Source organism: Mustela lutreola, chromosome 17 (assembly GCF_030435805.1).
Source record: "Mustela lutreola isolate mMusLut2 chromosome 17, mMusLut2.pri, whole genome shotgun sequence".
In the NCBI taxonomy this organism is placed as follows: Eukaryota; Metazoa; Chordata; class Mammalia; order Carnivora; family Mustelidae; genus Mustela; species Mustela lutreola.
The window spans coordinates 7,492,216-7,506,437 of record NC_081306.1 but is presented as its reverse complement, the minus strand read 5'-3'; the positions used below and the strand labels follow the sequence as shown (position 1 = coordinate 7,506,437).

The 14,222-nt window shown below is 37.1% G+C and overlaps 1 protein-coding gene across 1 annotated transcript in view; it reads left to right on the top strand.

Moving 5' to 3' along the window:
- Nucleotides 1–14,222, top strand: part of LOC131819920 (phospholipid-transporting ATPase ABCA3-like) — a 148,788-nt gene that overhangs the window by 15,644 nt on the left and 118,922 nt on the right. The window contains exon 4 of the mRNA XM_059155338.1: nucleotides 13,739–13,869. Coding sequence (XP_059011321.1) covers nucleotides 13,739–13,869 — 131 coding nt within the window. The remainder of the gene's footprint in view (nucleotides 1–13,738; nucleotides 13,870–14,222) is intronic.

Genomic DNA, 14,222 nt, shown 5'->3' with positions numbered 1-14,222 from the left:
TTGTGAGATTAAGAGTCTCTTATGGTTTGTCTCCCGATCCCATCTTGTTTCATGTATTCTTTTCCTATACCCCAAACCCCAACCCCCATTGCATCTCCACTTCCTCATATCAGGGAGATCACATGATATTTGTCTTTCTCCAATTGACTTATTTCACTAAGCATGATACCCTTTAGTTCATCCATGTCATTGCTAATGGCAAGATTTCATTTCTTTTGATGGCTGCATAGTATTCCATTGTGTGTGTGTGTGTGTGTATACACACACCACATCTTTATCCATTCATCTGTTGATGGACATCTGTTTTCTTTCCATAGTTTGGTTATTGTGGATATTGCTGCTATAAACATTCAGGTGCATGTACCCTTCAGATCATTACGTTTGTATCTTTAGGGTAAATACCCAGTAGTGCAATTGCTGGGTCATAGGGCAGTTCTGTTTTCAACATTTTGAGGAACCTCCATGCTGTTTTCCAGAGTGGTTGCACCAGCTTGCATTCCCACCAACAGTGTAGGAGGGTTCTCCTTTCTCCGCATCCTCGCCAGCATCTGTGCTTTCCTGACTTGTTAATTTTAGCCATTCTGACTGGTGTGAGGTGATATCTCATTGTGGTTTTGATTTGTATTTCCTTGATGCCAAGTGATATGGAGCACTTTTTCATGTGTCTGTTGGCCATCTGGATGTCTTCTTTGCAGAAATATCTATTCATGTCTTCTGCCCATTTCTTGATTGGATTATTTGTTCTTTGGGTGTTGAGTTTGCTAAGTTCTTTATAGATTTTGGGCACTAGCCCTTTATCTCATAAGTCGTTTGCAAATATCTTCTCCCATTCTGTCAGTTGTCTTTTGGTTTTGTAAACTGTTTCCTTTGCTGTGCAGAAGCTTTTGATCTTGATAAAATCTCAATAGTTCATTTTTGCCCTTGCTTCCCTTGCCTTTGGGGATGTTCCTAGGAAGATGTTGCTGCAGCTGAGGTCGAAGAGGTTGATGCCTGTGTTCTCCTCAAGGATTTTGATGGATTCCTTTCTCACATTGAGGTACTTCATCCATTTTGAGTCTGTTTTCATGTGTGGTTTAAGGAATTGGTCCAATTTCATTTTTCTGCATGTGGCTGTTCAGTTTTTCCAACACCATTTGTTGAAGAGGCTGTCTTTTTTCTTTTTATTTTTTAAAAGATTTTATTTATTTATTTGACAGAGAGAAAGATCACAAGTAGAGTGGCAGAGAGGCAGGCAGAGAGAGAGGGGGAAGCAGGCTCCCTGCTGAGCAGAGAGCCTGACGTGGGGCTCGGTCCCAGGATGCTGAGCTCATGACCTGAGCCTAAAGCAGAGGCTTAAACCTGCTGAACCACCCAGGCACCCCAAAGAGGCTGACTTTTTTCCAATGGACATTCTTTCCTGCTTTGTTGAAGATTAGTTGACCAGAGAGTTGAGGGTCTATTTCTGGGCTGTCTGTTCCATTCATCTATGTGTCTGTTTTTGTGCCAATACCTTACTCTCTTGATGATGACAGCTTTGTAAGAGAGCTTCAAGCCTGGACTTGTGATGCCACCAACTTTGGCTTTCTTTTTCAATATTCTTTTGGTTATTCGAGGTCTTTTCTGGTTCCATATAAATTTTAGGATTATTTGTACCAGTTCTTTGAAAAAAATGGATGAATTTTGATAGGAATTGCATTAAATGTGTAGATTGCTTTAGGTAGCATAGACATTTTCACAATACTTGTTCTTCCAATCCATGAGCATGGAACATTTTTCCTTCACTTTGTGTCTTCCTAAATTTCTTTCATGAGTACTTTCTGAGTATAGATTCTTTGCCTCCTTGGTTAGGTTTATTCCTAGATATCTTATGGTTTTGGGTGCAATTGTAAATGGGATCGACTCCTTAATTTCTCTTTCTTCTGTCTTGTTGTTGGTATAAAGAAATGCAACTGATTTCTGTGCATTGATTTTATACCCTGACAGTTTACTGAATTTCTGTACAAATTCTAGCAGAGTTGTTGTGGAGTCTTTGAGTTTTCCACATATAGTATCATATCATCTGCGAAGGGTGATATTTTGACTTCTTCTTTCCAATTTGGATGCCTTTAATTTCTTTTTGTTGTCTGATTGCTGAGGCTAGGACTTCTAGTAATATGTTGAATAGCAGTGGTGATAATGGACATCCCTACCGTGTTCCTGACCTTAGCGGAAAAGCTCTCAGTTTTTCTCCATTGAGAATAATATTTGTGGTGGGTTTTTCATAGATGGCTTTGATCATCTTGAGGTATGTGCCCTCTACCCCTACACTTTGAAGAGTTTTGATCAGGAAGGGATGCTGGACTTTGTCAAATGCTTTTCCAGCATCTACTGAGAATATCATATGGTTCTTGTTCTTTCTTTTATTAATGTATTGTATCACACTGATTTATTTGAGGATGTTGAATCAACATTGCAGCCCTGGAATAAATCCCACTTGGTCGTGGTGAATAATCCTTTTAATGTACTGTTGGATCCTATTGGCTAGTATTTTGGTGAGAACTTTCACATCTGTGTTCATCAAGGATATTGGTCTGTAATTCTCTTTTTTGATGGGATCCTTGTCTGGTTTTGGGATCAAGGTGATGCTGGCCTCATAAAATGAGTTTGGAAGTTTTCTTTCCATTTCTATTTTTTGGAACAGTTTCAGGAGAATAGGTATTAATTCTTATTTAAATGTTTGGTAGAATTCCCCTGGGAAGCTCTCTGGTCCTGGGCTTTTGTTTGTTTGGAGATTTTTTTTTAAAGATTATTACTATTTTTTTAAATTTCTTTTCAGCATAACAGAATTCATTGTTTTTGCACCACACCCAGTGCTCCATGCAATACGTGCCCTCCTTAATACACTCCACCTGGCTTCCCCAACCTCCCACCCCTGACCCTTTAAAACCCTCTGATTGTTTTTCAGAGTCCATAGTCTCTCATGGTTCACGTCCCCTTCCAATTTCCCTCAACTCCCATCTCTTCTCCATCTCCCTATGTCCTCCATGTTATTTGTTATGCTCCACAAATAAGTGAAACCATGTGATAATTGACTCTGCTTGACTTATTTTGCTCAGCATAATCTCTTTGAGTCCCATCCATGTTGCTACAAAAGTTGGGTATTCATCCTTTCTGATGGAGGCATAATACTCCATAGTATATATGTACCGCAACTTCCTTATCCATTCGTCCGTTGAAGGGCATCTTGGTTCTTTCCACAGATTGGCGACCATGACCATTGCTGCTATAAACATTGGGGTACAGATGGCCTTTCTTTTCACTACATCTGAATCTTTGGGGAAAATACCCAGTAGTGCAATTGCAGGGTCATAGGGAAGTTCTATTTTTAATTTCCTGAGGATTCTCCATACTGTTCTCCAAAGTGGCTGCACCAACTTGCATTCCCACCAACAGTGTAAGAGGGTTCCCCTTTCTCCACATCCCCTCCAACACATATTGTTTCCTGTCTTGCTAATTTTGGCCATTCTAAGTGGTGTAAGGTGGTATCTCAATGTGGTTTTAATTTTAATCTCCCTGATGGCTAGTGATGATGAACATTTTTTCATGTGTCTGATAGCCATTTGTGTGTCTTTATTGGAGAAGTATCTGTTCATATCTTCTGCCCATTTTTTGATATGATTATCTGTTTTGTGTGTGTTGATTTTGAGAAGTTCTTTATAGATCGTGGATGTCAATCTTTTTTCTGTACTGTCATTTGCAGTATCTTCTCCCATTCTGTGGGTTGCCTCTTTGTTTTGTTGACTGTTTCCTTTGCTGTGCAGAAGCTTTTGATTTTGATGAAGTCCCAAAAGTTGATCTTTGCTTTTGTTTCCTTTGCCTTTGGGGACATATCTTGAAAGAAGTTGCTGTGGCTGATATTGAAGAGGTTACTGCCTATGTTCTCCTCTAGGATTCTGATGGATTCCTGTCTCACGTTGAGGTCTTTTATCCATTTTGAGTTTATCTTTGTGTACGGTGTAAGAGAATGGTCAAGTTTTATTCTTCTACGTATAGCTGTGCAGTTTTCCCAGCACCATTTATTGAAGAGATTGTCTTTTTTCCACTGTATATTTTTTTCCTGCTTTGTCGAAGATTATTTGCCCATAGAGTTGAGGGTCCATATCTGGGCTCTCTACTCTGTTCCACTGGTCTATATGTCTGTTTTTATACCAGTACCATGCTGTCTTGGTGATCACAGCTTTGTAATAAAGCTTGAAATCAGGTAATGTGATGCCGCCTGTTTTATTTTTGTTTTTCAACATTTCCTTAGCAATTCGGGGCTCTTCTGATTCCATAAAAATTTTAGGATTATTTGCTCCAGCTCTTTGAGAAATACCGGTGGAATTTTTTTTTTTTTATTAAAGATTTTTATTTATTTATTTATTTGACAGTCAGAGATCACAAGTAGGCAGAGAGGCAGGCAGAAAGAGAGGAAGGGAAATAGGTTCCCCACTGAGCAGAGAGCCCAATACGAGGCTCAATTCCAGGACCCTGGGATCATGACCTGAGCAGAAGGCAGAGGCTTTAACCCACTGAGTCACCGAGGCGCCCCAATACCAGTGGAATTTTGATCAGGAGGCTCCCAAACCAGTCAAAGACCCCACTGAAAGGGAGAATTTCAAACCAATATCATTGATGAATATGGATGCTAAGATTCTCAACAAGTTCCTAGCTAACGGGATTCAACAGCACATTAAAAAGATTATGCACCATGACCAGGTGGGATTCATCCCTGGGTTATAAGGATGGTTCAACGTTTGCAAATCAATCAATGTGATAGAACATATCAATAAGAGAAGAGAGAAGAACCACATGGTCCTCTCAATTGATGCAGAAAAAGCATTTGACAAAATCCAGCATCCGTTCCTGATTAAAATGCTTTAAAGTGTAGGAGGGATAGAGGGAACATTCCTGAACTTCACAAAATCTATCTATGAAAGACCCACAGCAAATATCATCCTCAGTGGGAAAAAGCTCACAGCCTTCCTGTTGAGATCAGGAACATGATAAGGATGCCCACTCTCACCACTTTGTTCAACATATTATTAGAAGTCCTAGCAACAGCAATCAGACAACAAAGAGAAATAAAAGATATCCAAATTGGCAATGAAGAAGTCAAACTCTCTCTTCGCAGATGACATGATTCTTTATATGGAAAACCCAAAAGACTCCACCCCCAAAGTACTAGAACTCATACAGCCATTTAGTAATGTGGCAGGATACAAAGTCAATGTATAGAAATCAGTGGCTTTCTTATACATTAACAATGAAAATACAGAAAGGGAAATTAGAGAATCGATTTCATTTACTATAGCACCAAGAACCATAAGATACCTGGGACTAAACTTAACCAAAGAGGTAAAGGATCTGTGCTTGAGGAATTATAGAACACTCATGAAAGAAATCGAAGAAGACACAAAAAGATGGAAGAGCATTCCATGCTCTTGGATCAGACGAATAAACATTGTTATAGTGTTTGGAGATTTTTGATGACTGCTTCAATCTCCTTACTGGTTAGGAGTCTGTTCAGGTTTTCTATTTCTTCCTGGTTCAGTTTTGGTAGTTTATATGTCTCTAGGAATGAATCCATTTCTTCCAGATTGTCAAATTTGCTGGCATAGAGTTGCTCATAATATGTTCTTATAATTGTTTGTATTTCTTTGGTGTTGGTTGTGATCTCTCCTCTTTCATTCATGATTTTATTTATTCGGGTCCTTTCTCTTTTCTTTTTCTTAATTCTGGTCAGTGGTTTATCAATCTTATTAATTCTTTCAAAGAACCAGCTCCTAGTTTCGTTGATTTGTTCTATTGTTTTTTTGGTTTCTATTTCATTGATTTCTGCTCTGATCTTTATTATTTCTCTTCTCCTGCTGGGTTTAGGCTTTCTTTGTTGTTCTTTCTCTAGCTTCTTTAGGTGTAGTGTTAGGTTGTGTATTTGAGACTTTTATTGTTTCTTGAGAAAATCTTGTATCGCTATATACTTTCCTCTCAGGACTGCCCTTTCTGTGTCCCACAGATTTTGAACCATTGTGTTTTTATTATCATTTGTTTCCATGAATTTTTTCAATTCTTCTCTAATTTTATGGTTGACCCATTCATTCTTTAGAAGGATGCTGTTTAGTTTCCATGCATTTGGGATCTTTCCAAATTTCTTCTTGTGATTGAGTTCTAGCTTCAGGGCATTGTGGTCTGAAAATATGCAGGGAATGTTCCCAATTCTGGTTGAGACCTGATTTATGACCCAGGATGTGTTCTGGAGAATGTTCCATTTGCACTAGAGAAGAATGTGTATTCTGTTGCTTTGGGATGGAATGTTCTATATATATTTGTGATGTCCATCTGGTCCAGTGTGTCATTTAAGGACTTTATTTCCTTGTTGATCTTTGGCTTAAATGATCTGTCCATTTCAGTGAAGGGAGTGTTAAAGTCCCCTACTATGACTGCATTATTGTTGATGTATTTCTTTGATTTTGTTATTAATTGGTTTATGTAGTTGGCTGCTCCCATGTTAGGAGCATAGATATTTAAAATTGTTAGATCTTCTTGTTGGACAGACCCTTTGAGTATGATATAGTGTCCTTTCTCATCTATTATAGTCTTTAGCTTAAAATCTAGTTGATCTGATACAAGGATTGCTACCCCAGCTTTCTTTTGATGTCCATTAGCATGGTAAATTGTTTTCCATCCCGTTACTTTAAATCTGGAAGAATCTTTGGGTCTAAAATGAGTTTCTTGTAGACAGCATATTGGTGTTTTTTTTTTTTTTAATCCATTCTGATACCCTTTGTCTTTTGACTGGGGCATTTAGCCCATTTATATTCAGGGTAACTATTGAGAGATATGAATTTAGTGCCATTGTATTACCTGTAAGGTGACTGTTACTGTTTATTGTCTCTATTCTTTTCTGATCTACTACTTTTAGGCTCTCTCTTTGCATAGAAGACCCCTTTCAATATTTTCTATAGAGCTGGTTTGGTGTTTGCAAATTCTTTTAGTTTTTGTTTGTTCTGGAAGCTTTTTATCTCTCCTTTTATTTTCAATGATAGCCTAGTTGGATATTGTATTCTTGGCTGCATATTTTTCTTGTTTAGTGCTCTGAATATATCATGCCAGTTCTTTCTGGCCTTCCAGGTCTCTGGGGATAAGTCTATTGCCAATCTAATATTTTTACCATTGTATGTTACAGACTTCTTGTCCTGGGCTGCTTTTAGGATTTTCTCTTTGTCGCTAAGACTTGTAAATTTTACTATTAGATGACAGGGTGTGGACCTATTCTTATTGATTTTGAGGGGTGTTCTCTGTGCCTCCTGGATTTTGATACTTGTTCCCTTTGCCATATTAGGAAAATTCTCTACAATAATTCTTTCCAATATACCTTCTGCTCCCCTCTCTCTTTCTTCTTCCAGAATCCCAGTTATTCAAATATTGTTTTGTCTTATGGTATCACTTATCTCTCGAATTCTCCCTTCGGCGTCCAGTAGTTGTTTGTCTGTTTTGCTCAGCTTCTTTATTCTCTGTCATTTGGTCTTCTGTATCACTAATTATCTCTTCTGACTCACTTATCCTAGCAGTAAGAGCCTCCATTTTTTATTGCACCTCATTAATAGCTTTTTTGATTTCAATTTGGTTAGATTTTAGTTCCTTTATTTCTCCAGAAAGGGCTTTTATTTCTCCAGACAGGATTTGTCTAATATCTTCCATGCCTTTTTCGAGCCTGGCTAGCACCTTGAGAATCGTCATTCTGAACACTAAATCTGACATTATTACCAATATCTGTATTGGTTAGGTCCTGGTCTTTGGTACTGCCTCTTGTTCTTTTTTTTGTGGTGAGTTTTTCCGCCTTGTCATTTTATCCAGGTAAGAATTTAAGAAAGAGTGAATAAAATACTAAAAGGGTGGTAAAGACCCCAGTAAAATGTGCTTTAACCAAATCAGAGGAGACCCCAAATTGTGGGGGGAAGAAACGGGCTAAAAAGAAGTTCAGAGAAAAAAATTAAAAAGAGAAAAAAATAAAACAAAATATAAAAAAGAATATATGTATATATTAGACTGGTGAATAGGATAAGTTCACTCACTTAATTTTGGGAGTATTTTGGTGTCTTAGAAGAAACTACGTCCCAAAATTTTTAAGAATGAAAAAAATATATAAGGGTAGACACAATGAAGGGATGGAATATGAGTATAAAGATGAAAAAAATGTTTTTTTAATTTCTAAAAAAGGTGTTGATAAGTTGTTTGGGAGAATAAAGAAAATGAAAGTGGAGAGAATTGCTCAGGCTGGAGACTAGAACAAAACCCTGTTCTAGATTTAGGGAATATTTTGATCTGTTAGAAGAAGTTGTATCCCAGATATTTTTAGAAGAAAAAAACCCTTTATGTATATAAAAAAAAAGTTAGATACAATGAAGGATAAAATGTGAGTATAATAATGAAGGTTCAAAAAAGATTTTTTTTGAAAGATGTTGTTAAGATAAACTAGTTAAAAAATGTTAAAAGAGAAAAGGGTAAAAGTTAAAAAAATTTAGCAGAAGAAAAAAATAAAATAAAAAAAATTAATTAACTTTGCAAGACTAAAGAATCATGGGGAGAAAGCCATGAATTCCATGCTTAGCTTTCTCCTCCTCTGGAATTCCACTGTTCTCCTTGGTAAGTGAACTTGGTTGTAGCTGGATTTCTTGCTGATCTTCTTGGGGAGGGGCCTATTGTAATGATTCTCAAATGTCTTTGTCCAGGACAAAACGGCAGCGCCCTTACCAGCGGCCAGGCTAAGTAATCCACTTGGGTTCCCTTTTGGGAGGTTTTGTTTCCTGAACACTTTCCATAGAGTTCTGGAGGACAGGAATGATAATGGTGACCTCCCAGTCCCTGGCCCAGAGTAGTGGAGAGCTCGGGCCCCACTCCTCAGTGCACCCTCAGAGAAAAGTACTCAATCACTCCTGTCTCCCTGGCCTCTGGCTGAGTTCTGAGCTCACCCAGGCTGTGACCAAGTGTCTCTGTCTCTGGCACACAGCCCTACCTGGAGTCTCTGAACCCCGCAGATCCCTGAGCTCTTCCAGGAGAGTCTCCCCAGGTCTTTTGGGGTCTCCGCTCACAGAGCCGTGACCTGTGCTACAGATCACGGTAAGGTAACCCCAAGATGAGAGCTCATTCCTCAGCTCTATCTCTGACTTAAAAGTTCTGATTTTGTGCTCCCTTGCTCTGCCACTTGCTGGGAGCCGGCCCCTCCCCCAGTGGTCTATCTTCCCGCCACTTTAGATTCACTTCTCTGCTGATCCTACCTTTTAGAAAGTGGTCGATTTTCTGTTTCTAGAATTGTTGCTCTTCTTCTCTTCGATCTCCTGTTGGATTTGTAGGTGTTTGGGATGGCTTGATAAGCTATCTAGCTGATCTGCTACCTGATGCCCTCTCAGCCTGCTACTTCTCCACCATCTTGACTCCTCCTGAATTATAACTTCTTAAAACAACTATTCACTAGAAGCTTTTATTTATTATGTGTATTTTTATTTTATTTTTAAAAAGATTTTATTTACTGATTTGACGAGAGAGAGAGATCACAAGCAGACAGAGAAGCAGGCAGAGAGAGAGGGGCAAGCAGGCTCCCTGCTGAGCAGAGAGCCCGAAGTGGGGCTCAATCCTAGGACCCTGAGATCATGACCTGAGCCAAAGGCAGAGGCTTAACCCACTAAGCCACCCAGGTGCCCCTATTATGTTTTAAAGATTTTATTTATTTAAGAGAGAGTGTGCATGTACAAGTGGGAGGGACAGAAGGAGAAGCAGACTCCCAGGACCTGGGAATCAGGTTTTTAGCCAAAGACAGACACTTAACTAACTGAACCACCCAGATGCCCCTACAAGCTTTTTATATACCAATTCAAGTTCAGATGATACAGTATCTGAATAGCATAGTATAGTGTATCTACTATTAGTATAATTGTGATAAGAAAGCTGGTGTTGGGTAAGACACTGATAATGGTATTTGATAACTTGGTTTAGTCAGTATGTAGCAATAATGTCTGTTAAAATCTGTGGCAGAGGGGACCCCTGGGTGGCTCAGTCATTTAAGTGTCTGCCCAGGGTCCTGGGTTTGGCTCCTGCATTGGGCTCCCTGCTTGGTGGGGAGCCTGCTGCTCCCTCTCCCTCTGCCTGCTGCTCTGCCTGCTTGTGCTCTCTCTCTGTCAAATAAATAAAATCTTAAAAAAAAATCTGTGGCAAAGAATTCTTGAGGATTATGTAGTACTTTACTTTTAGCACAATGGAAGGGCCCCAGTAGACACACACACACTTGATTTTGAAAAATTTCAAACCTATGGAGAAAATGCAAATATGCTGCAATTTACCAAATAACATTTGCCACACTTACTTTTTTATTAGCTCTCTATATACACACACATTTACATGCACACATGTAATATGTATGTAAGTATGTGAAACTAAAAGGATATATATAAAATTGCTGGATTTTTTTCCCTCATCCATTGAGAATAAGTTGCATTCATCATGACATATCACCTTCAAACACTATATATATATCTCCTAATAATGATGTTGTCCAATATAACCTTTACAATTATTATACCCAAGAATTTTAAAATTGATACAATGATGTTATCTAATATATGGTCAATATCTGTATTTTCCTAATTGTCCTAATGAGGTTCTTTAGAGCTTTTTTTTCTTTTTTGTAATCCAGCATCCAGTTATTGATTTTTTAAAAAGATTTTACTTATTTATTTACTTATTATTTATTTAGAGAGTGTGTGTGAGTGTAGTTGGGGGGTAGCAGAAGAAAACAGAATCTCAAGCAGACTCTACTCCTCAAGCACAGAGCCTGTCTTGGGGCCTGATCCCAGAACCCTAAGATAGTGACCTGAGCTGAAACCAAGAGTTGGATACCCAACCAACAGCCACCCAGGCTCCTCCCTGTTGGAGATTTTAAAAAATTCACTGGGCTTGGCAAACTTTTCTGTGAAGGGCCAGACAGGAAATATGTTAGGTTTTATGGCCTATGTGGGTTTCTATCAAATATTCTTTTTTTTTTTTTTTTTCTTGAGGAGCCCTTTAGAGATGTTAAAAACATCCAAAGCTCCCAGGCCCATACCAAAGCAGACTGGGGTAGATTTGACCTGCACAGGACCGTAATTTGCTGACCTCTGGCTTAGTATACTTTCTTAGATTGTTTTTGTTGTTTGTCTTTAATGACATTGATATTTTTAAAAGACTTGGCCAGTTATTTTGCAGAAGTCTTAATTTGTATTTGCTTGTTTCTTTACATTTAGTTCAGTTTGGTCATTTGTGTTGAAGATTCTACATCTTTCTTATAAGATCCTCTTAGTGAATCACTTTTGAAACCTTATTACCTGTTTGTTCCTCAACTCGTGGTATCATGCTTGCCCATTTTAGAGTAAGATGGATTCCCACCAGTTTGCATTATCAAGGCAGTTTTCCTTCTTGTAGTTAATAAGAAATCTGTAATTTTAAGTTAGAGCACTTTCAGCACTCTAGAAGCTTCTTTTGTGCCAAAGTTGTAGTTAAGACTCCTCCAAATTTAATTACTATTTTGACTTCTAAGACCATAGATTAGCTTTGCTTGCTTCTCACCTTACATAAATGAAGATATTCGCTATGTCCCGTTATGGCATTCTCTGTTATATATGGTATGATATAGTTTTAGTGTGTGTGCTTTCACGTAGCAGCACATTTGTAAGAGTCATCCAAATTGTGTGAGATCATAAATCACTAATTTTCTTTATAGAATCCGATTATGTTAATGTTATACAACCAATTTATCTGTTTATTATTGATGAACATTTGAGTAGATTTCACATTTTAACTATTATGAGTAGTGCTTTATGAACATAACAAAAGGTTAAGAGCCTTTTGATGAACATAAAATACATATATACACGTTTTTGTTTGGTATATAGCTAGGAGTGAAATTGTTGTGTCTTGGGGGATATAACATACAGAAATGTATGAGAGTTTCAGTTCCATATCTTCACCAACACTTGATATGTTATATCTTTTGATAGGAAGTAACTAATAAAGCTATTCTTCTCTGTTCCCTGTCTCTGGAGAAAATTTTTCAGTATTTACCCATTGAGCAACATATTTATTATATGTTACTTGTAGATGTTCTTTATCGGGTTTAGAAAGCTTCCTTCTATTCCTTGTTTACCAAGATTTTTAAAAAATCATTAATTAGTATTAAATTTTGTCAAATGCCTTTTCTGTGTTTCTTGAGATGGTCATGTGACTTTTCTTATTTTTGTTCATGTAATGATTTTTCAACTATTGAATCATTCATCCATTTACCTGTGTTTATTCTGTGAATTTTATTTGCTAATATTTTGTTAAAAATTTTTACATGCATGTTTAAGACATCAGTCTATTTTTTAAAGTTTTACTTATTTATTTGAGAGAGAGAGAGTGTAGGGTAAGGGTCAGAGAGAGAAGGAGACTCGCCAAGCAGGGAGCCTGATGTGGAACTCCGCCCTGGGACTCCGGAATAACGACCTGAGCCAAGGGGAGATGCTTAACCAACTGAGCCCCAAGACATTAGTCTATTTTGTGTTCTTTGTTCCATGAGTTATTGAGAGTATATTTCCTCCACACCCAGTGTGGAGCACATGCAAGACTTGAACTCACAACCCTGCGATCAAGAATCAGATGCTTAACCAGCTGAGCACGGAGATGCCCTAAAAGCTCATCTTTTAATACACTTTGTTGTTCACCCATTGTGTTTCCATATAAATTTTAGAATTGGCTTGTAATTTTTCATAAAAATTGTTCGGATTTTTTTGGGAAATGTTTTATTTTTTTAATTTTATTTACCAGTTTTATTTTTATATTATTTATGATTGACAAAAACTGTATATATTTAGGTCATATAATAGGATGTTTTGGTATACATATACCTTTAGTGTCACAATCAAGCTAATTAACATATCCATCAGCTTACATATTTACCTTTTTTTGTGGTGAGACCTCTTGAGATCTAGAAGATTGATATTTTATTATGTTTTGTTTTATTTAAATCCAAGTTAGTTAACAGATTGTTTGGATTTTTACTAGAATTACATTGACTTTATATGTCAATTTTTACAGAAGAGACATCTTTATGGTATGGATCTTTGCACATGTTATATAACTTTATTTTTAAAAAAACTTTAGTCATTTAAGTTACCTGTATGTGTGTGGTTGTATGTGTTTTGTTTTGAGAGTGTGTTTTTTAAAATTTCATACAGATTCATTTGTGAATAAGAAAAGTACTACTTTTATTAATTTTTTATTTTTTAAAAATTTTATTTTTAAATTTATAATTTAAGTTCACAATGGTTTTCTAGAATACAATTTATTCTATAATTACTTTTCAAAATAAACCTTCTACAGAAATAATTTTGTCACTTATTTCCTCTCAAATTTTTTTTAATCACTAGATTTCAAAATACAATTGAAAAACTCCCCTTGTCACAGTTTACTTTAATACACAGTTATTGTAATGATTAAATATTGTTTATAATGTGTTCCAACTTTTATAAAACACAAGAATTTTTGTGTAGCCCAGATATCCATTAGGTCACCTTGATATTGTTTTAAAATGAGTAATAATGTTTTAATTGAGTAATAATGTTTTAAAATGTATTGTGTTATGACAGAATTATGGTATTCATGGTACAGGTAGGGATAATCATTAGACATTTTCCATTTATGTGATGACTTACTGAGATTTTTTTCTCTACAGTTCGAGGCTTTTCTTCAGAAGCACAGTTTGAGAAGTATGTTCAGTATGAAAAGAAGCCTACGGTTCGTGTGGTGGCTGCTATTGTATTTGATCATGACTTCAAAAATAGCGATGACCGTTTGCCACTTCAGGTAAGAAATTTTTGTCTAAAGAATTTATAATTAAATGTTAGGTTTCAGAGGTTTAATGAGATACAGGTAACCTCCCCATTTATAAATGGGAAAAATGTTAAGTTGCCCAAGATCTAAACTTCTAGTAGATAACAAAACCAGGATTTGAATCCTGTGCCAATTTATTTTATTATATTTTACTTTTTAAAATGTTTATATATTTGTCAGAGAGTGCATAAGCCGACTGAGTGGCCGGCAGAGGGAGAGGGAGAATTAGGCTCCACTGAGCAAGGCACCCAATGTAGGACTGGATCCCAGGACACTGGGATCATGACCTGAGCCCAAGGGAGCTGCTGAACCAACTGAGCCACCCA